The 22,458-nt window shown below is 42.0% G+C and overlaps 1 protein-coding gene across 2 annotated transcripts in view; it reads right to left on the reverse strand.

The window, feature by feature from the left end:
• Window positions 1-16,687: 16,687 nt before the first annotated feature.
• The window catches only part of LOC139755034 (uncharacterized), an 814,342-nt gene continuing 808,571 nt past the window's right edge, over window positions 16,688-22,458 (reverse strand). The window contains exon 7 of one of the 2 annotated variants that reach the window (XM_071672994.1): window positions 16,688-20,790. In XM_071672994.1, coding sequence (XP_071529095.1) covers window positions 20,708-20,790 — 83 coding nt within the window. In that variant the 3' untranslated portion in view covers window positions 16,688-20,707. Of the gene's footprint in view, window positions 20,794-22,458 lie in introns of both variants that reach the window. The other variant, XM_071672993.1, reaches the window with a different exon arrangement.

Below are 22,458 nucleotides of genomic sequence, written 5' to 3' on the forward strand. Positions count from 1 at the left end.
ACGACACAAGTCGTATTGATCATTTCGAAATTCATCAGATCCATCCGGGAAGGTACTGTTTTACCAAGTGTAATTGAAAAGATAAACAAATACTCATGTCCTACCCCTGACATGCTTTCAAAATATTCAAATTCCTTACGTCCCTACATTCTCACCAAATGAACTCCAACTGTCAGTTATTGTGTTGCTGAAAAACACTGATTCCTCCATCCCTCGTTAGTGATTCATTTTTAAGCTACCACAATGTCCCTTAGTCCTCTCCACCACACCCGAGGTTTAGAATGTGCGTGGGAAACCTGATGGCCTGTACAATTTGCTCTTTCCAAGATGACATTGACTAGTATATGACTGTTGCGAAAGTTATGCTTTTACTTCCCTACCTAATGTCCCTCACAGTAAACTGGAAATCTTGCCTCTCCTCCGTGGATCTCTATAATCCATATCCTATACTAACTTTACATTCTTTCTGACCATCTTCAACTTCTGAGTTCTCTCTGGCTGTTGTATACCTTCTTTACCCTCCTATTGTTTCCTGAATTACAGTTCCTCTCCAGTACGTTACCCACATGGTTGACACAATCAAACATCACTTTCATAAGCCCAGCCTGTTCCGTATAATATCTTCCCAGGCAACAACAACCCTCCTCAGTATTATCCTTGTCGTTGCCTAAATCTTCTGACACCAGAGTTGAAATATCCTTCGAACCTCACATGTTCTTTTCCATTTCCTTCTCCCCTTCTTTGATCACTTCCTCCCCCACCCCAAATATAATCATTGACCTTTTTCCGTCCACCACTTTCCTAATTGCTCTCGGAAACGTTATGATCCAGCCCCCTCATTTTATCTCTGAACTCCGTTTACAAGCTTCCCAAACTGCCGAAGTAAACGAGACCGCCTTCTTCACAACCCCTCTCCCTCATCTTCCCCTCCCATCTTTTCACAACCCCTCTCCCTCATCTTCCCCTCCCATCTCTTCCATGTTCTCATTCAGTTATTTCTTAGCGTCTCTTATATGTGCAGTATTTTGTTGTGCAACTTCAATCTGGGTCCTCATTTGCCTCACATCATCATATCCACTTTGTCCTCCATCTTGTTGACCTTCGCTTCGATACAACTGTAATCAACCTTCTTAACTTATCAGAGGCCTCCTTTAACGTCAGATATACCTTATCCTACAGTGACAACTCTTCCTTGCATTTATCTGTATAGATTAGGTAAAGTTGTAATCAATTTGGTTGCCTTAGTTATCTCTCGTTCCCTTGTGTCATCTGTACTTCGTCGGCTTCAGTCATCCCCAACTAATTCCCCGGTGTCCGTCATCTTTGTTTATTGTCTTCATCTTCCTTGACTAACCGTTAAGTCCTCTCACTGTACGGTCATGCAAAATTATGGTGCAAAATTATGCATGTCCGAAGATTCAGTCTGATGTATGAGTGTTACTGGTATTATTTCCCGCCGGACCAGTCTCCTTAGCTGAATGGTGTGTGTGTGTGTGTGTGTGTCTGTGTGTGTGTGTGTCTGTGTGTGTGCGTGTGTGTGTGTGTGTGTGTGTGTGTGTGTGCGTGTGTGTGTGTGCGTGTGTGTGTGTGTGTGCGCGCGTAACTATTTATTTGCACTATGTGGGGAGGAAGTTGTACACTCATGGAGCCTCGTCTCTTAAACATACTCTACTATAGCTCTCATACAATTTAGATTTTTGTTATGCCTAGTTTTACCTAAATATTTTGGTTAAAACTAGTTTCAACAACTGCTTTGTTTGAGAGAATTAACCTAACCTAACCTAACCTAACCATAACTTTTCCTCTACCTTTCTGTGATTTTTCGTTCCGACGTCACATTAGTTTCTCCTGCTGAGAACGCAACCATGTCTTAGGTTCTCCTTCCTTTGCAACATGACGCCCCTCATATATCATCCTGTGCTCCTTACTGTTATCTCATATCACGTAATCTGGAATTACCTTTCCAACAGGACACAATCATGACGTAAGGGATCACTTGGCCATCCTCATGCTCTGGGGAAGTTTGCTTCTGAATTTCCTCCAGTTTCTACGTGTCTGTTTCGCTTTGAAAAAAAAGAAAAGAAAAAAGGTAGGCTTTCTCATCTTAAAACATGCAGTATGAAAACCTCTCCCCTCCAAAAATTAGAAAAGAAAAGGATGGTCATTGCAACCCTTCCAGTTATCGTCCTATTGCTCTGAGTTCTAATGTCTCCAGAGTTTTGGAAATCCTCTTCAATTCCCATTTTCTTAAGCATCTGGAATCTCACAATCTTCTCTCTGCTCATCAATATGGCTCAGAAAGGCGAAATCCGTTGGTGATATCCTATCCTATGTTACTATGTTTGGCCATCCTGTATAAAAAGATATGAAGAATCCTATAATACAGCCCTTGATACCTCGAGAGCTTTTTATATGATGTGTCATCTGGGTCTGATCTGAAAGCTCCCCTACTCTGACCTGCTTTCCTCATCAGTTTGTCCTCTGTATGGTCTGTTTCTGTAATTGTTTTAGATTAGCATTCTCTCTTGACCTGTCAACAGGTGTGCCGTTCACTGTTCTGTCTTGTCTCCTCCGCTCTTACTTGTTTTGATCAACGATTTTGTTCATTTCAAGAACTTAAATCGATCAATTTATACATATATATATATATATATATATATATATATATATATATATATATATATATATATATATATATATGTGTGTGTGTGTGTGTGTGTGTGTGAATTTTTTCGTCTTTGATGTCCTGGTGGAAATGTGACGTAAAGCTCTGTATGGATATGGCTCTTGACCTACGTTGTTCCAAGCTTTCCAGATCATTTCATTCGTGATCTGTAAGACGATCTGCTCCTAACCTTAGCAAATTAAGCCTTGTATAGTTTTTTATTCTCATGTTAGTCAGGCAGACTGGATCCCTTCCAGTGATTCTATACGTCCCTAGTAGCACAGGAAGAAAAGCATCAACTAGGGTAGTAATTCCCTTTACCACTCTTCCTTTGTCACACTTAACGTTTCCAGTAATCATAACAAAGACATCCAAACTATGTAGCGTAATTGATTTGTTCCACATAACTTTCTGTAATTTTTTTCTCTCGTCCGTTAGTAGAGATTACTCCTCACTAGACCATCACAAGGAACGTCTAGCCATCCTTACAATTGATTTTGAGATCAATATTCATTAGATTTTACTGCCTTTTACAGCTGCTACGAAGCAGTATCACTACGCTGCTGTAGACTACAATGCTGTTTTGCTGGTCCATTGTATTAGCTTGCTGTAATGATATCATGATTATATGGCGTAGATGGGGTTGTTCTTCGGCAGATACGAATCATTTTTCGTTGCTGTGGTACAGAGGAACACCACTATGTCCCGGCTCACGTTATTCACCTCACAGTGCTGGTGTGTCCGTTCTTAGACATCACCCAGGCCATGTACGTCTTGCTGCCACAGTCCTAGAGTCTCGTGTTTCTGTTAGTACTCCCCCCCCCCCTCTCTCTCTCTCTCTCTCTCTCTCTCTCTCTCTCTCTCTCTCTCTCTCTCTCTCTCTCTCTCTCTCTCACTCACTCACTGGGAGTTACTGATCCCATCTGCTAACACTCATGTCGAGAGCTTCTCTCGGGTATCAAATCAAAGTATTTCCAAGAATTGATTAGTAGTAGACCGTCACTGGTTGGCAACTGGTACTGACTGAGGCCGTGGAAGTTCTTGTTTCCCAATTTGTAGGTGACAGCGGTATCAATGTTAACAGATCCCGGGGGACTAGTACGACAAGAGATCCATCAAAAGCCAGTTGTATGGTCCATTTATTGGCATGGAAGTGTTGGTCGTATCAGTAAAAATTTTTCAAGAGTTGTGTGTCTTATACTGATTCTTTGTGTCGTAGACAATGTCATCAGTGATTGGCGAAGTGCTAACGATTGTTAATCACAGTACGGGAGCTCGTCCGTCTATGAGACACCTCTGCCACAAGATGAGAAGATGAGCTGTGTTTGCCGGGCCGGGGGTCGGGTGTTATTAGTCAGCCCTCTCGAACACACAGCTCTCTCACAGCTCTCACCCCCTACGCCCAGGGACACGACTGCAACACTGCAGAGCTTTGCCATCTTCTCTGGACAATATTGTTTGTCAGGCAGAAGTTGATTGCGTCAGGCGTAGGTTAATTGCGGCAGACTTTGAGTAACTGCTTCAGAATTGGGATGATTCGTAGTTCAGTGAATCCAAGGCGTATTTGGAAGTTAATGTTGGATCACACACCACGCGTGCCACACCCCCAAGATACACCAGGGCTATGCATTAAATCATTGACCAGGCCTTAACCTGATACGAGCCATTAACTTTAGACGGCTCATCTCCCACTGACCCTTCACAACTGTGTTACGTTTTGGTGCTCATTGACATGAATACTTGTCATACATATGTTCTTGTCTGATGAATGAAATCATAATAATGTCAATCCCAGGCGGTGTAACATTATGTGGATGAGAAAGCACTGTGTAGCTCTGTCACTTAACAATAAAACCTTGAAGTTCCTCCTCAGAATTTTCCTAACCATAGGATTACACAGTGCCATGTATCCCTACAAACTAGCCCTGATTCTCTGCCGGAAAGTAATTAAGCTGTTGTTCTGTTTTGTGTCCAGATGACACGCCACGGTCGAGTTGACCTTTGCTAGACCTCCTTGTAACTGATCTGTCACGAGAAACTAAATACACTAATCAAGGACATCTCATTCTCTCTCTCTCTCTCTCTCTCTCTCTCTCTCTCTCTCTCTCTCTCTCCTCTCTCTCTCTCTCTCTCTCTCTCTCTCTCTCTCTCTCTCTCTCTCTCTCTCTCTCTCTCTCTCTCTCTCTCTCTCTCTCTCTGTATAGGTTTGTTGTGTTGTATGGGAGGGTATTGATTGAGAGGGTCAAGGCATATACAGAGAATCAGACTGGGGAAGAGCAGTGTGCTTTCAGAAGTGGTAGAGGATGTGTGGAAAGGGTGTTTGCTTTGAAGAACGTTTGAGAGAAATACTTAGAAAAACAGATGGATTTGTATGTAGCATTTATGTATTGGAGAAGACATATGATAGAGTTCACAGAGATGCTCTGTGGAAGGTATTAAGAATATATGGTGTGGGAGGCAAGTTGTTAGAAGCAGTGAAAAGTTTTTATCGAGGATATAAGGCATGTGTACGAGTAGCGCAGAGAGGAAAGTGATTGGTTCCCAGTAAATGTCGGCTTGTGGCAGGGGTGCATGATGTCTCCATGGTTGTTTGATTTGTTTATGGATGGGGTTGTTAAGGAGGTGAATGCAAGAGCTTTGGAGAGAGTGGCAAGTATGCAGTCTGTTGTGGATGAGATGGCTTGCAAAGTGAGTCAGTTGTTGTTCACTGATGATTCAGCGCTGGTGGCTGATTCGGGTGAGAGACTGCAGAAGTTGGTGACTGAGTTTCGTAAAGTGTGTGCAAGAAGAAAGCTGAGTAAATGTGAATAAGAGCAAGGAAATTAGGTTCAGTAGGGTTGAGGGGCAGTACATTGGGAGGTATGTTTGAATGGAGAAAACGTGGAGGAAGCGAAGTGTTTTATTAGATATCTGGGAGTGGATTTGGCAGCGGATGGAATCATGGAAGCGGAAGTGAGTCACAGGGTGGGGGAGGGGGCTAAGGTTCTGGAAGCGTTGAAGAATGTGTAGAAGGCGAGAACGTTATCTCAGAGAGCAAAAATGGGTATGTTGGAAGGAATAGTGGTTCCAACAATGTTATATGGTTGTAAGGCGTGGGCTATAGATAGGGTTGTGCGGAGGAGGGTAGATGTGTTGGAAATGAATTGTATGAGGACAATATGTGGTGTGAGGTGGTTTGATCGAGTAAGTGATGAAAGGGTAAGAGAGATGTGTGGTAATGAAAAGAGTGTGTATTGAAATGGTTTGGTCACTTGGAGAGAATGAGTGAGAAAAGATTGACCGAGAGGATATATGTGTCAGAGGTGGTGGGAACGAGAAGTGGGAGACCAAATTGAAGGTGGAAGGATGGACTGAAAAAGATTTTGAGCGATCGGGGCCTGAACAGGCCGGAGGGTGAAAGGCGTGCAAGAAAAAGAGTGAATTGGAGCGATTTGGTAAGCTGGAGCCGACGTGCTGTCAATGGATTGAACCAGGGCATGTGAAGCGTCTGGGGTAAGGTTTTGTGGGGCCTGGATATGGAAAGGGAGCTGTGGTTTCGGTGCATTACACATGACAGCTAGAGACTGAGTGTGAATGAATGTGGCCTTTGTTGTCTTTTCCTAGCGCTACCTCGCGCGTGTGCGGGGGGGAGGGGGATGCCATTTCATGAATGGCTGGCGGCGGCGGGAATGGATGAAGGCAGCATGTATGAATATGTACATGTGTATATATGTATATGTCTGTGTATGTTTATGTATGTATACATTGAAACGTATAGGCATGTATATGTGCGTGTCTGGGCGTTTATGTATATACATGTGTATGTGGTAGGTTGGGCCATTCTTTCGTCTGTTTCCTTGTGCTACCTCGCTAACGCGGGAAAAGCGACAAAGTATTATATATATATATACATATATATATATATATATATATATGTATATATATATATATATATATATATATATATATTCTCTTGATTATGCTTTTAGTGTGTGTGTGTGTGTGTGTGTGTGTGTGTGTGTGTGTGTGTGTGAGAGAGAGAGAAGAGGGAGCATGCGCGCGCTCAAATATAAATCTTAAATAAGCTAGTCCAAAGGACAAGGAACAAAAGACGCTCGTTTGAATGAACATCACATTAGGACCCGACCTTTCCTCCTCCTAGACACAAACTTTTGTCATGCTGAAATTGAAACATTAATATACAGTCTGGAGGAGAATAAGAAAGTTTGTAATACTACACACCAGGGACCAGGGAACAAATGAAGTGTGCGCTACGTGAATCAACATCACTTTACGTCTAGACGTAGGTTTTATCATCGGGCTTACGGTTATCGTTTTGTTACCGTGAACATAGTTTTCATATACATATATATATATATATATATATATATATATATATATATATATATATATATATATATGTTATTATATCTTTTTATTATACTTAATTGCTGTCTCTCGCGTTAGCGAGGTAGCGCAAGGAAACAGACGAATGAATGGCCCAACTCACCCACATATACATGTATATACATTAAAGCCCACACACGAACATATACATACGTATACATTTCAACATATACATACATATATATATACACAGGCATATACATATATACACATGTACATATTCTTACTTGCTGCCTTCATCCAATCTCGCCGCCACCCGCCACACATGAAATAGCATCGCCTCCTCTCGCGCGAAGTAGCGCTAGGAAAAGACAACAAGGGCCACATTCGTTCACACTCAGTCTTTGCCTGTCATGTGTAATGCACCGAAACCACAGCTCCCTTTCCACATCCAGGCCCCACAAAATTTGTCATGGTTTACCCAAGACGCTTCACATGCCCCGGTTCAATCCATTGACAGCACGTCGACCCCGGTATACCACATCGTTCCAATTCACTCTATTTCTTGCACGCATTTCACCCTCTTGTATGTTCAGGCCCCGACCGCACAAAATCTTTTTCTATCAATCTTTCAGCCTCCAATTTGGTCTCCCACTTCTCCTCGTCCCCTCCACCTCTGACGCATATTTCCTCTTTGTCAATCTTTCCTCGCTCATTCTCTCCATGTGACCAAACCATTTCAACACACCCTCTTCTGCTCTCTCAACCACTCTTTTTATTTCCGCACATTTCTCTCACCCTTCCATTACTTACTCGATCAAACCACCTCACACCACATATTGTCCTAAAACATTTCTTTTCCAACACATCCACCACCCTCCTTCGCACAACCTTATATATAGCCCATGCCTCACAACCATATGATATTGTTGGAACCACTATTCCTTCAAACATACCCGTTTTTGCTTTCTGAGATAACGTTCTCGCACACATTCTTCAAGGCTCCCAGAACCTTCACCCCCTCACCCACCCTGTGACTCACTTCCGCTTCCATGGTTCCATCCGCTGCTAATCCACTCCCAGATATCTAAAACACTTCACTTCCTCAGTTTTTCTCCATTCAAACTTACCTTCCAATTAACTTTTCCCTCAACCCTTATGAACCTAATAACCTTTGCTCTTTTTCACATTTACTCACAGCTTTCTTCTTTCACACACTTTGCCAAACTTAGTCACCAACATCTGCAGTTTCTCACCCGGATCAGCCACCAGCGCTGTATCATCAGCGAATAACAACTGACTCACTTCCCAAGTCCTGTCATCCACAACAGACTGCTTACTTGCCCCTCTCCAAAACTCTTGCATTCACCTCCATAACTACCCCATCCATAGACAAATTAAACACCCATGGAGACATCACACACCCCTGCCGTAAACCGATATTCGCTTGGAACCAATCACTTTCCTCTCTTCCTACTCGTACACATGGCTTACATCTTTGGTAAAAACTTTTCACTGCTTGTAGCAACTTACCTCCCACACCACATACTCTTAATACGTTCCACAAAGCATCCCTATCAACCCTATCATATGCCTTCTCCAGATCCATGATTTCTACATACAAATCCATCTGTTTTTTCTATGTATTTCTAACATACATTCCTCAAAGCGAGCACCTGATCCACACATCTTCTACCGCTTCTAAAACCACTTTGCTCTTCCCCAATCTGATGCTCTGTACATGCCTTCACCCTCTCAATCAATACCTTCTCATATAATTTCCCAGGAATACTCAACAAACTTATACCTCTGTTATTTGAACACTCACCTTTATCCCCTTTGCCTTTGTACAATTGCACTATGCATGCATTCCGCCAATCCTCAGGCACTTCACCATGAACCATACATATATTGACTATCCTTACCAACCAGTCAACAGCACAGTCAGCCCCTTTTTTTTTTTTAATTTCACTGCAATACCATCTAAACCCGTCGCCTTGCCGGCTTTCATCATTCGCAAAGCTTTCACTACATCTTCTCTCTTTACCAAACCATTCTCCCTGACCCTCTCACTTCGCACATCACCTTGACGAAACACCCAATATCTGCCACTCTATCATCAAACACATTCAAAAACCATCAAAATATTCATTCCATCTCCTCACTTCACCACTACTTGTTATTCCTTCTCCATTTGCCCCCTTCACCGATGTTCCCATTTGTTCTCTCGTCTTACGCACTATATTTACCTACTTCCAAAACATCTCTTTATTCTCTCTAAAATTTGATGATAGTCTCTCACCCCAACTTTCATTTACCTTCTTTTTCACCTCTCGCATCTTTCTCTTGACCTGCAGCTTTCTTTTATACATCTCACAGTCATTTGCACTACTTCCCTACAAAAATCGTCCAAACTACTCTCTCTTCTCTTTCACTAACAATTACGCTTCTGCATCCCACCACTCTGTACCCTTTCGAATCTGCCCACCTCCCACGTTTCTCATGCCACAAGCATATATATATATATATATATATATATATATATATATATATATATATATATATATATATATATATGCATAAAAACATTGAGTGATGTTAGAAATCATCACATTCTTATGATACCTTCGGAATTTTTGCCTGAGGGTATGATTAACCACTATACAAGGCGCGAGAAACATTTCTGGTTGTGTTGAATGTGGAACACGCACAGACGTTTCTGGGGACACAGCTTTGTCTAGGAGACCCGAGTGTCTAGCTAGATCTGTTGGGTTGAGGGTGATGTGTGTGTTGGGTGTGGGGTATGGTGTTCACCAGTGGACATCACCGGATGATGACTCGGTATAATTCTGGTACAGTTTCAAACTTGTACATACATCTGGCTTTCAGCGACTGTTGATTACAAAGGAAATTATGTTGAATTCCTTTCCTTGTCTCTATATGTCTGAATGTAAGTTCGCCTCTCTTATATATATATATATATATATATATATATATATATATATATATATATATATATATATGGATAGATAGATAGATAAGGTGTCTGTGTCTAATTTGTTATAAGCAGAATACTTACAGTATATATACAAGTTAAGGAGAATAAATAATCGCTTTAAATTGATTAGCATTTATTTTCGAATCGTACTTAGTGACATAATGTACAGTAGGCTGAGGTGGTTATCACCGAGGGACAGTGGCTCTGAGCTTTGCAGAGTCGTGTCACACAGGACCACACTTGGCATCTCACACGTGTACAGGTGACAAAAGACCTTTCCACCCTACGCTAGCTAAGAAAAATTATATTTTCACCTGCCTGAGACAAAATATAAAGTGTTTTTGTCACATTAAAGGAGACCATGAGGATATTTTGTAAGTTCCGAAGAGCTTCAGGACAGAATATGGGCTTATCATCACCACAGAGAGCATAAAGAATAGGAGGAGTAATGAGACATAGAAAACAAGGTGTGACATTTTCTTACAGAAGAGTGGCATTGAGACATAGAAAACAGAATGTGACATTTTTCTTCATATTTTCTTTCTTCTCATAGAGACTGTCCTATAGAGAGATATATATATATATTGTATCATATCTATGTACAGTGACAGTATAAATAAAGATGTTCACATCAACACTACAGCAATGTAATCTAATACAGAGCTGGGACAGCAATAAGCGGACGCAGGAAGAGAGTAAGCTTAATGCAACGGTTCAGTTCGAAAGCATCCATCATCATACGCTCGCGAGGAAAATATAAAAGGTCGAAATTAGACAAGAAATATTCCCCTGGACTGATGATAAATGAGGAACAGTGTGTTTGCGTTCATTCAAATGAATGAAACTTATCTGGGTGTCACAAATGCAGCCTTGATGATATCACATGACTCGAGAGGTACGCGTATTTTAATAAAGGGAAACAATAAATAATGAGAATCAAGAAAACTTTTTCGGTTGAGGAAAAAAGATGAATTCTTTAATGTGACTCAGACAAACTTTGGCTGTCCATGATAACTAACGTCCTTCTCGACATGTCTTGAGTTCCAGGTTTTCACAGATGCTGATCAGCTGTTGCTCGGACTTGTATGAGGTTACGAGTACGTGAGAATCACTAACAAAAAAGAAAATAATACCTGAAGTTTTAGACGATAAATTAACTTCAACCTTTGCTGTGTCGCAGAGAATTTCCAGCCCCACGAATCTCATGGGAAGTTTGAACTTCTATGTCATTTCGTCATTAATTTGGTAGCGTATTGTCCCGACAACACAGGATAAAAGACGTGTGAATCTTTGCCAGATAAGTCAATATTCTTTCCTACAACATACAAAATAAAATACGATAAGAAAAGGATTCAACCCAAGATACAAGCTGAAAAAGGGAGACAGCAAGGGTTCGATTTATCCTTAAGGGGGTTCACGCTAGCCTGACGTCCCCACTAGCAAGCCACAGTGAAGTATAAAATGTTCTGAAACAGCCCCACATCACACGTACAAAAGTTGTATGTACAAGCCATCGCTGGGGATGGTGGGAGTGCGGGAGGAAGGGGAGGTGGGAGGGGGTAGAAAACTCGGGCTGGGGATAGGTGGAAGGGAGAGGGGGGTGGTAAAGGGTGGAGCTGTGGAAACGGTACTCTTGACTGATGCAAACTGTGGTGGAGTCTCTGGTGGATAGTCGATCATCGATTGATGGTGTTCTTTACGAAGACGAGAGAGAGAGAGAGAGAGAGAGAGAGAGAGAGAGAGAGAGAGAGAGAGAGAGAGAGAGAGAGAGAGGACAAACGTTCACTTTACGAGGAGATTTTGCCATGAGGAGGCAGTCGGCAGGGCTAGTGTTGCGTAGTGCTCACTACAGGCAAATCTGGAGAGTTAAGAATAATGAGTCATGTGAGTTACGTGTTGTCATTGGTTATGTGCGAGATAAAGAGTGCGTCTTCTTGTGGACTGAGTGCTAGCAGCCCGCATACAGAGAGAGAGAAGAAAAAAGACAAAATGATCAAGACGGCTGAAGGCAAAAAAACCACTAAAAGACAGACAAACAAACAAAATAACATGACGGAATGACAGACCAGCAGCTTTGGGTTATACGTTGGCATGAGAAGGTTCAGAGAAATATTCGTTAGCTTTCTTTGACCAATTTCCTAATGAAGAAACTGCAGGTATTTCATCACATATTGTTTTTCTTTACATATATATATATATATATATTTCTTACTTAACCTCAGATATCCCTCTGTATTTCAACCATTTTCTGGGACATTTCTCCGGAGTGTCGTATGTCTGAACTTTAGAAATCCTATTATCTCACCTCCCACAAACGGCAGTAGTCATAACTAGTAATTACTGGAAGCCATTCTGCACAGACGCACGCACGCACACACGGCTCACACAGAGGGTTGCACACACGGAGGAGTCGCACACACACACACACACACACACACACACTGTGTCGCACACATAGAAGGGCTCGCAGAGACTGTCGCATACTCGCAGGAATTGCACAGATTATCACACACACACACACACACATGCGTCGCACAGACGGTCACTTGCACGCTTACGGGTCATGCGTACGCTTGGGTCATGCATTAGACTTTGAGAAGCAGTTTATATATATATATATATATATATATATATATATATATATATATATATATATATATATATATATATATATATAAATATATATATATACCATATATATATATGGTATATATATATGGAATATATATATATATATATATATATATATATATATATATATATATATATATATATATATATATATACGTATATATATATATATTTATATATATATATATATATATATATATATATATATATATATATATATATATATATATATATATATATATATATAGGTATAGATATAGATACATATAAGCTCCATTTTTATACAACTCTTACTTCTTCGAGGCTGGACCATTTTCAGAAGCAGAGAAGTGATGAGCTCTTTTGAGGCGAGAAGTTCCTCGACTTTAATGAAGGTAGTTCCAGTGTAGACAAAGAGTTAGAATAAGATTTCGTTGCCAAACTTAAGGTTGTCGTAAGGTGGAGGGAGGAGGGACATGATCAGCTACAGTCGTAATGATGTGTGAATATTAATGTGGATAACCCCCAGCGAGCACTGAGGGCCGTGAGACACTAAATATTCATCTAGATCTGAACTTACTTTAATTCTTTGAGTGTGGAGAAACATTCGCAAACTTTTATGATAAATTTCTTAGTCTTCTGATCGTCACTTTTGTATCAGTTGGTCGGAGTTTTATAGAGGACTCGGCACGCAATCTGGGGTTTCAGAATCCGTCTGTTCGTCCTCACTGCAGAGTTTATTCAGAGGTGAATAAAGACGATATCCCTATTCCATCTCACTTACTCAAACAGCTCGGTTGAACATACCTTTAAGTTTAACATTTCGTAGGTATATATATGATGTGCTTATTACACGAAAGTGCACTTGGGAACTTATCGTGTTTCATTTTCCCCGTGGAGTTATTGGAATATATATATATATATATATATATATATATATATATATATATATATATATATATATATATATATAGTCAATTTATGGCACCAGTTTTTCTTTCTAGCTTATGTGTTTGTCTTACATACTTGAAGCGGTTTAATTGTACCTGCTTACGTCTTACATCCTGAAACAGTTCAGTTAGACGCATCTATAATTCTCTTGTTTCTTTAGTCATTTTTTTCGGCTATTTTCGTAGCCTACAAAGTACATCGAGTCGATTGAGTCATAAGTTGAACTGTCACATTGTTTGACTGACAAATTTTGTTCACGTAAGTTAGTCCTCTGAAATCCCTTCCAGTTCATCCCAAGTCCTGCTCTAGTTGTGATAAATTTGGGTACCTTTCAGTGCTCTGTTCCTCTACATGTGTCCTTCTATTTTTTCCGGAGAGTTTCATACGTTTTATGATCACTTGAACCTTCGTTCCTCCTCGCCCCATTCATGTCTATAAATATTCCACGGTCTTTATCCTCATCTTTGCGCTTTCCTCTATATGTTCTTTTTGTCCGGCCTTTTATGCTTGCATCCCAATCTTATTCGTTTCAGTCAATGGATTTAACATTTAATATTTCTATGTATTTTCTTCTCTTTCCTCTTTACAGTACTTCCATTCTTTATAAGTTTCTCGCTTTCCTTTCTCACCTTCGCCTATGTAGCTTCATCCTTTCCATGCAGTATCCTTGGAGCATTTCTTTCATATTCGTTTATCCTTTGTTCTAGTACTACACCTTCGTGGCTATCTCTCCACTCAAATCAGTTTCCTTGATTTGACAGTTTAATTCTCTCTCTCTCTCTCTCTCTCTCTCTCTCTCTCTCTCTCTCTCTCTCTCTCTCTCTCTCTCTCCTCCGGCTCTCTTTCCATACACACTTTTGACACTCGCTTCTTTTCATATCTCCTTTCCCCTTTCTATTGTATCTCACACAGAGAGGACGAAAAAAAATTAAGAGCGGACCGTATTTTTGCATGCCACGGGGAACGAATGTGTGGTGGTGTTTTGTGTATGAGAGCTGGCCTCGTTTCCCTCCCTAGCTTGGGGGTCGGGTTTTAAGAACTGGGGTTTAAAAAAGTATGTCAGGATCTGGGTAGATATAGATATCCCAGTGGTAAGTGTATAGAAGCAAGTGTGGTAGTGGTAGATTTATATAGATGGCAGGTGTATAGTTCTATCAGATGAATATAGATGGCAGAGTGAGTGGTGTGTATACGTGCTTAGTGGCTAGTATGAGTATTAAGTTTATGTATATGGCGAGTGTGTCATTGGCTGATGTATTTGGTTGGCCATTGTGTAAGATGTGTATATTTGGCAAGTATTCAAATGGTACGGGTGTATACTGGTGTCAAGTGTTTGTGGGAAGTGTGTGGGTGGCTGGCATGTGGGTAAGAAGTGGAAGGAATGTGCATGGCAGGTAAGTGTGTTGTGAAGGAGGGAGGAGGCAAGTGTGTGAGTGCAGGTGTTCTGATGAGTCTCTCGCTGGGTTGTGCATGGCAGGTAAGTGTGTTGTGAAGGAGGGAGGAGGCAAGTGTGTGAGTGCAGGTGTCCTGATCAGTCTCTCGCTGGGTTTGGCTGTTTTGACTGTTTTCCACGTAAATCATCGTATTTGAATATGCATACGTCTGATTCACCTCAGGGAACCTTGATTATACATGAGTTTTCCTTTCTTCTTTTTCTTATATTTTGAAAGGTATGGACTTCATTACTAGAATACATTTCATTATCAAAATTTATTTAGATGTCTAAGATCGTGGATAACTTATCAGAATACATTTGATTATTTGTCTAAAATCATCGATACAGTAATAAGAGGTGAGTAAGATACATTGCTAGTACAGAAAATAGCACTTACGAAATATAGACGTAAGCATAGAACGATCTTTGAAGATCACTTACGTACATTATGGCAGCTGAAATGAATTTCTCAAGCTTCTGAAATGTCTTCATACTATCCGACAGACACACAAAGGTCTGGCCTTAACTGTTCCTCGAAGGTCCCCCAGCGACTAGCAGGAATATATAAGAAAAAAAGTATATAGTTCTTTTCACCCTCGCGTGTAGTCAGCAAATGAACATGATCATTAGATTCTGCTGGAAATATTCAAAAGGTTAAGCAGCCTGTTTAAATTTAAGTCACTGTCACATACAAGCTTTAACTCTACAGGTGTTGCACCACCTGTTGTCTACTACCTCTGTATTATCTCTTACTGTAGAGATATCTTTGTTTTGCTCACTCTCTCCCACCTCATCCCTTGACAACACCTACTTTTAAACCCGTCAGTTCGGACTACCCCAGGCACCTCTTCTCTCATCCCTTTCTCACTCCCCATCTCTCAACCCATCCCTCATCTATCCCATCCTCTCTATCTCTCACCGGGTCCGTTGCCATTTTCCTCAGGTGCGCCTGGAAAATGACCTTAATAAATCCCTGTCGTTTTATCACCTACAATCAGCCTTAATAACCCAGCCACACCAGATAACTAACTTCATCACCCTGGCTGCTAACGTGGCCGCCCGGGCATCATCTGACGCATTAATATCAACGCCTCCTGCGACGGCCTGGCGTCTCTACGACGTCAGTATCGAACGACTCTACGACACCCCCACTGCGACGTAGCCTCTCCTACAGCAGCGTTCGGTAGACCACCACTCGGTAACATGCTTTGCCCAGCAGCTATGCCATATGACCGGTCCTTATCGTCAGCGGTGTTTCTGTAGCTCTTTCCAAGTCCTTTTAATCTCTTCCCTCCTCCTTCCTTACCTCCTCCTTGATTAATGCAGATTCTCGTAAGTAATCCAAGGGTCCTCCGTCTTCCCCTCCGCCAGAATGCAACACTTGCCCGTGCACCTCCCTCCCAACACCCCCCACCCCCTCCCCACTCTCCGTCCTCGGCACCCCGGGCGATGAACGCTCACGCAGCCTTTGTCTCTTCGCGCCGCTCCACTAAACTTTGATTGAGTTGGAAAGGATGAAACGATGTCTAACGTATCTTGGTCTGGAGCCTCCGCCTCCCCCATACCTCCCCTCTACCACCACATCTCAAGCTCCACTCCAAGACCTGACCCCAAGTTTTCTCTTTCCCTCCCTCCCTCCCCGACCCCCTTTACCCATCCCTTCCCCCTCCTACCACGACGCGCCCCCCCCCCCCACCGACGACCCCCACCAACACCAATCACCGGCGATAGTGAATCAATGGGGGAACCGATGGGGTGGGAATCTCAGGCGGTGTGGGAGGCCGCCGACGACGCCTCCCTCAGGCAGACACACTAGGGCCAGACACCAGGGGAGGCACAACGACAGAGGCAGGATGGTGGAGGGAGAGGTGTTTCAGGGTAAGCTGTGAGAGCCACAAGGAAAGTACTGTCGCAGAAAGTAGCTAGGAGGAAGATATTGACTCAGGATATAAGCCGGAGAGCGTAGCCTGGCGAGGGAAAAGAGGTTAGAAGGGAGATAATGACCCAGAACATGAACTGGGGTGAAATATCCCGGAGGAAGAAAGTATCTACAGGGAAATTGCTGGTTGAAGACTTCAGGTAGAGGGAAATACTACAGAAGGAAGAAGCAAGAGGGAAAACACTGGAGAGAGAAGTAGGTAGAGAGAGAGGACGCTGGTTCACCACACAAGCTGCAAGAAAAATAGTGGGAAAAAATAAGCAAACAGAGGAATTTGCTGGTTCATGACCTGAGCCAGAGGGGAAATCTTGTAGAGAGAGAGAGAGAGAGAGAGAGATGCTGTTCCTGTGACTCGAGTCCCATGGAAAACCTTGTAGAAAAAGCAGCTCGAAAGAAGATGCTGGCAAAGAGATTACCATATGGGGAAATTACTCACAGACAGCAGGTTTGTAAGGGACACTGGAAAATGAACCATAAAGGAATTCCGTCGAAATTTCAAATGTTAAAGATGTAAATAATCTCTGTCTATGTAGAGGCTGTGTCGCGGGTGACCCACAGGAAGGCTGGAAACAAGTAACAGGACGAGTATAGGCGAAGTGAGCAGAAGTCCTGAAGCTTTTAATATTAGTCTGGTTCATTCGTCAGTTACAATAGAAAATCGCTGCTCCTTCCAACCAAACAGTGCTACACATCAACACTAGTGGATCAGAGGTTTCAAAACTATCATTTATCTTGTTTTCTTCGCCTCACTTTTGAGACAATTACACATACATAGATCATTCAGTCAGGTGCAGGAAGAATTATCAACCATCCTTGGGACCCATTCGAGCAATAAGAGATATGGCTAACAAGAGCAAGTCTCTGGTGGAACAAAAACAATAGTTCCCCTCAAAATGTAACCTTAAACGACCCTCCGAATGTCAGCATCAATAGAGTTTCGTTTCCACCAAACAAAAAACTTTTTTTTTTTCAGTCTCAACCAAAGCGAGTCTGATTGATTAAATTCCTGGCGAACAAGCATTCCAGCCGATCAGCTTACCGCTTTGTTTAGGCAAAAAAAAAAAGGTTATATGTCACAAAATTCCCCTCAGAGGGATTGATTGATGGCAGAGAGTTCTGTGTCATGTGTGAAATACAGTTTCCATAGTAACCCTATAACGTGTCAGGGAATACCTCGCTGTCTTGCAATAAGAGAAGAGCACGTTGGAGCAGAACCAGTTTCAACAGAACACATTTTGACATACAAGAGCAACATCAGAATGAACCTTATTGTCGTGGTGCTCAAGGCGGCAATATCATATTTATATTCAGTATTTTAGAGTGGGATCCTTGCGTAGAAGGGGTAGTTATTTTTTGTTCTTTTTCTCAGGTTTAAAAACAGTTCCTCTTTGGTAAAAGACACACATAGTTTACACACACACAAGTAATATCTTCTTTTTATAGAAATGAAAAGAAATGACGAGTGACCTTGGTAGTGTTACATATACATCTCTGTTCTTACTAAACAGCTCTTTGGTATTGGTAGAGAGGAACCTTAAACTAAAGTCAATGTATATCTATGTACACAGGAGACAGAGCTAACATGTACCATTCAAGAACCTTCATGAATGAGTAAGCGATACATTTTGCTTCCTTCTTAGTAAAGAAGACCTTTCCCATGTGTCTCATAGTCGTTCCCGTAGGCATCTCCTCAATAGAGAGGACCTATTTCCAGTTTTCTGTGGTCACCGTGTCTACCTTCCATATCTTTATACACTTTTGTTCATGTAAGATCCATTTTCTATTCTTTTCTTGATTCTCTGTCATCTTATCCCACATCACGTGCCTCTTTGCCAGCTAGTGTTTACAGATTGCAGATTCTCAACTGCCCCACGTGGAGGTCCTGCTGTGTTGAGTAATATCATCACTATTACGCCTCCGTCACTTTCCTTCCGACACTGTTATTGTCACCATAATGCCTCCGTCACTATCATTCCGACAACATTATCATCACCAGAATCACTTCCTCACTATTATCATTATCACGGTCAGAGTTTCATCACTATGGTTATCACTACAACGTCTTCTTCACTATTATCATCATCACCATTAGGGTTTCGTTACCATTATCATCATCACCATGACGTCTCCGTCACTATCATTACGATCATTATCACTATACTCATCATCACCATCATAATTGTAACACTATCATCATTACCAATATGTCTTTCCCACAGCAATCGTCACCATCACTTTTCCATCATACTTATCATCATCACCATCACGCCTCCGTCACTATCATCATCACCACCGTGGGTCCGTCAGTCTGTACCATCATAATCACGCCTACAACACTATTTTCTCGTCCACATTTAAACATAGGAATGTGATTCTTCCACACAGAGCGCGTCCAGAGTGGTGTGACACCAGAGGTTCTCCACTCGAGGACAATCACAGAGAGTGTACTACACCAACCAAGCAACACATGTATGCAGTAGACTCTGGACACGAGATATCACAAAAGATAAAAAACATATTTAAAGCCACACATCCCCATTCCTCCAGGGAGAACACAACTTTGACCATGAGACGATTTTACTTTTATTTTTCTTGGACCATTCGTCTCCCCATATCCTTTGAACATCTGGCCCGGTTCGTGAGACATATTTTCTCTCGTACAAAATTTGACCACAGTTCGTAAGACTTTGCCTCCATCTGCATCCGGTGTTCGTACATAGCAAATCTTCATGTTCGCTATTCATACTTATGGTATTAGACTTACCTAAGATGGAGCACAATGAATATGAACAAATGTGGTGCTGGGTATGATGGGGAAAAAATCTTTGTTTTAGCGTAAGAAGGCGATTCCCTTCGTGGATGACGAAATGAGGAGGGAAGCAGGGAGAAGTGAAGGTTGATAGGGAACGGATAGAGATGAAGGGGAGGCTAAGGTGTGAGACTGGAAGGGGCTGGGATCGCATCACTGAGGTGGGACTGTACAACACACAAGCAAGTAGCTATCATCATTAGAACACACTAAATATGTCTGAAATATTCGCTACCGCCTCCCGAAACTGTCTGTCGGAGGATTGAAACTGACCGAGACACACTTTTTCCTGATACGTAAATGCACACATCAACAGGGTTATATAACTATGGATATTCATACATGCTTATACGCTTACAGTCGTACACATGAGGGCTCCCATGCTGGAAGCTTACACTATACCTATTGTAGAAAAAAAAAGTTCCCTCGCCTTACTTGCAAAAAACTTATTGGCGAAAGCTCATTTTTCTTTGGCAGTTTCTGTGTGGTGCTGTTTGTCATTCATCGAAGTAAACAACACAAGATTTTTTGTATAACTTTTCTTCACTCATACAGAGACACTTATCCTACGTGTCAGACGTGGTAGGAGGGAAGCTAATTCCTCCCACACGGACACAATTCCTCTAAAAGACAGCTGGTGTTCATTCTGTCTTGTGGATTCCGGGCAAGGAGACACATCTGGGTTCTTGCGTTCCTTGTACACGTTGCAGCGTTTCCATTCATGATGACGTCCAGGCGACTGGCATGTGAGGATGAATCTAGTATTGGTACATGGTTCTGGGAAACTATGACGTGTTGTGCCTCTTGTGGAGTGTTTCCTGCGTGTTGTACCGACTCATGGATGACCTCGAAGTCTGTGCTTGTTGGTGGGAGACCTCAGATATTGGTACTTGCTTCTGGGAGACCTCGAACGAAGCACCTGCTCCTGAGAGAACCTCTGAGCTCTCTGTCGACTCCACAGAGCCGACAGTCGTTTATCTGAAGGCGCTGAAAGCACACAACACGAGGAACACAGTCAGGCCCACTGAGCTGGAGACTCGTGGGGCACTCCGGCTACCTGCTGGGGAACAGAAAGCAAATATTATATTGATTGCTTCAGTGTCAGCATGTGTTCATGGATCGCAGGATTATACGTGTAAGTCGTACTTGTGATAAACCCTAGAACTGTACTGATGAATTGTAAGTGGATGTATCTGAGACATATGAAAGATATGCAGATTTGATTACAAGGTGTATAGGTGTATATAAGGGGAAGTGATGTTTATGTGATATATATTAGTGGTCTGAACTCGCAGTGTATGTGTGTATTAAGAGTTGCATACATTATATTCGTGCATGATCCATATACATAAAAAATACAGTCTTATTGGATATATATTTACGAAATACCATACGCATGCACACTGTAACTCTTGTCAGACCTAGTCTGCCTCTCGCTCGCAAGAAATAAAAGACATGGATGAGTGAAAAACAGATCATATCAGCCGATTTTCTTGTATAAGTCTTTGTTTCACACGTAATGAAATGTTCGTGAGAAGGTTCTGGGATGGATTGACGGGCAAAACTTCACACCTCTGAAGATTTTTACTCGTAGCAGTGATATCATGACCGAGAGATGTACTCTTGCAAGTTCTTCCTTTAGACTTGAAAAAAAAAAAAAAAAAAACGCTTCCTGGAATAATTTCGATAAGATATTTCTGAACTCCCTCTCGCACACGCAATCTTTGAAAGCTATGCTGAGTGTACGCTGTGTAGACGTTCGCTAGTTGTACGCGTAGCTGCTCCACGCTTTGGATACTGTATGTTGTACAGGATAACATGCGAGCTAGGGTGACTGTGGGACGTCAGTGCAGCGCGGGGTTGAGGCTGGCCTGGCCTGTAGAGAGTCGGGTGGATATTGCAGGACATCGGATGGGATTATTAGGGAACGGGTTGTGACCTACGAGAGAGAATTGTGACTTACAGGTTCTAGGTTTGGCTTGTAATGCGTCAGATGTAACGTGCAAGCTGTCATCTGCATCTTATAGGCTCTCAAGTGTCACCTATAAGGCTCACACTCCCGCTCTCCCACCCCAGGTCAATCATGGAAGCTTGGAAGTAGCGAATCAATACTGCCTGGGTTCACACCTCAGTAAGAAAGGATTGACAACGCTGACTGGCTCGGTTGGTTGTGGTGGGAGGCGGCTGTACGTTTAAAACTGATCGATGATAATTTCATTCATACGTTTGATTTTTAGAGTGTGTGTGTGTGTGTGTTTGTGTGTGTGTGTGTGTGTGTGTGTGTGTGTGTGTGTGTGTGTGTGCCACTGATTATAACTATACCTGGTCTGTTTCTCACTTGGAATATGGTAATTTCACGTATGATGAGGGGGAAGGAGAAGCCTACTTTTGCATGCCTAAGCTAGCCATGTGTTTATACGTACAGAGTAAAGGTAGATGTATCTTGAGACAGTGTGCGAACATTGGGTTGAGTGCATGTGTAAGTAAAGATATACACACTTGGATCTAGTATTCATATATAAATTCTTTTTAAAAGTAAGAAGTGACTGTAGTGAGAGTGTGTAGGTTTTATGTTAACCAGCATTTCTTGACGTTTCGGCATGCTATGGTGGTTGAATGTTTATGATCTTAAAGCTGAGGAAATGCCTGGTACGATATGATTTACGCTTCCAAAGCAGTTAACATTCATTCATGAGTGGGTCGCTTTGTGGAGTGTGTGGTTAAA

The sequence above is a fragment of the Panulirus ornatus genome, chromosome 18, assembly GCF_036320965.1.
Source record: "Panulirus ornatus isolate Po-2019 chromosome 18, ASM3632096v1, whole genome shotgun sequence".
Lineage (NCBI taxonomy): Eukaryota > Metazoa > Arthropoda > Malacostraca > Decapoda > Palinuridae > Panulirus > Panulirus ornatus.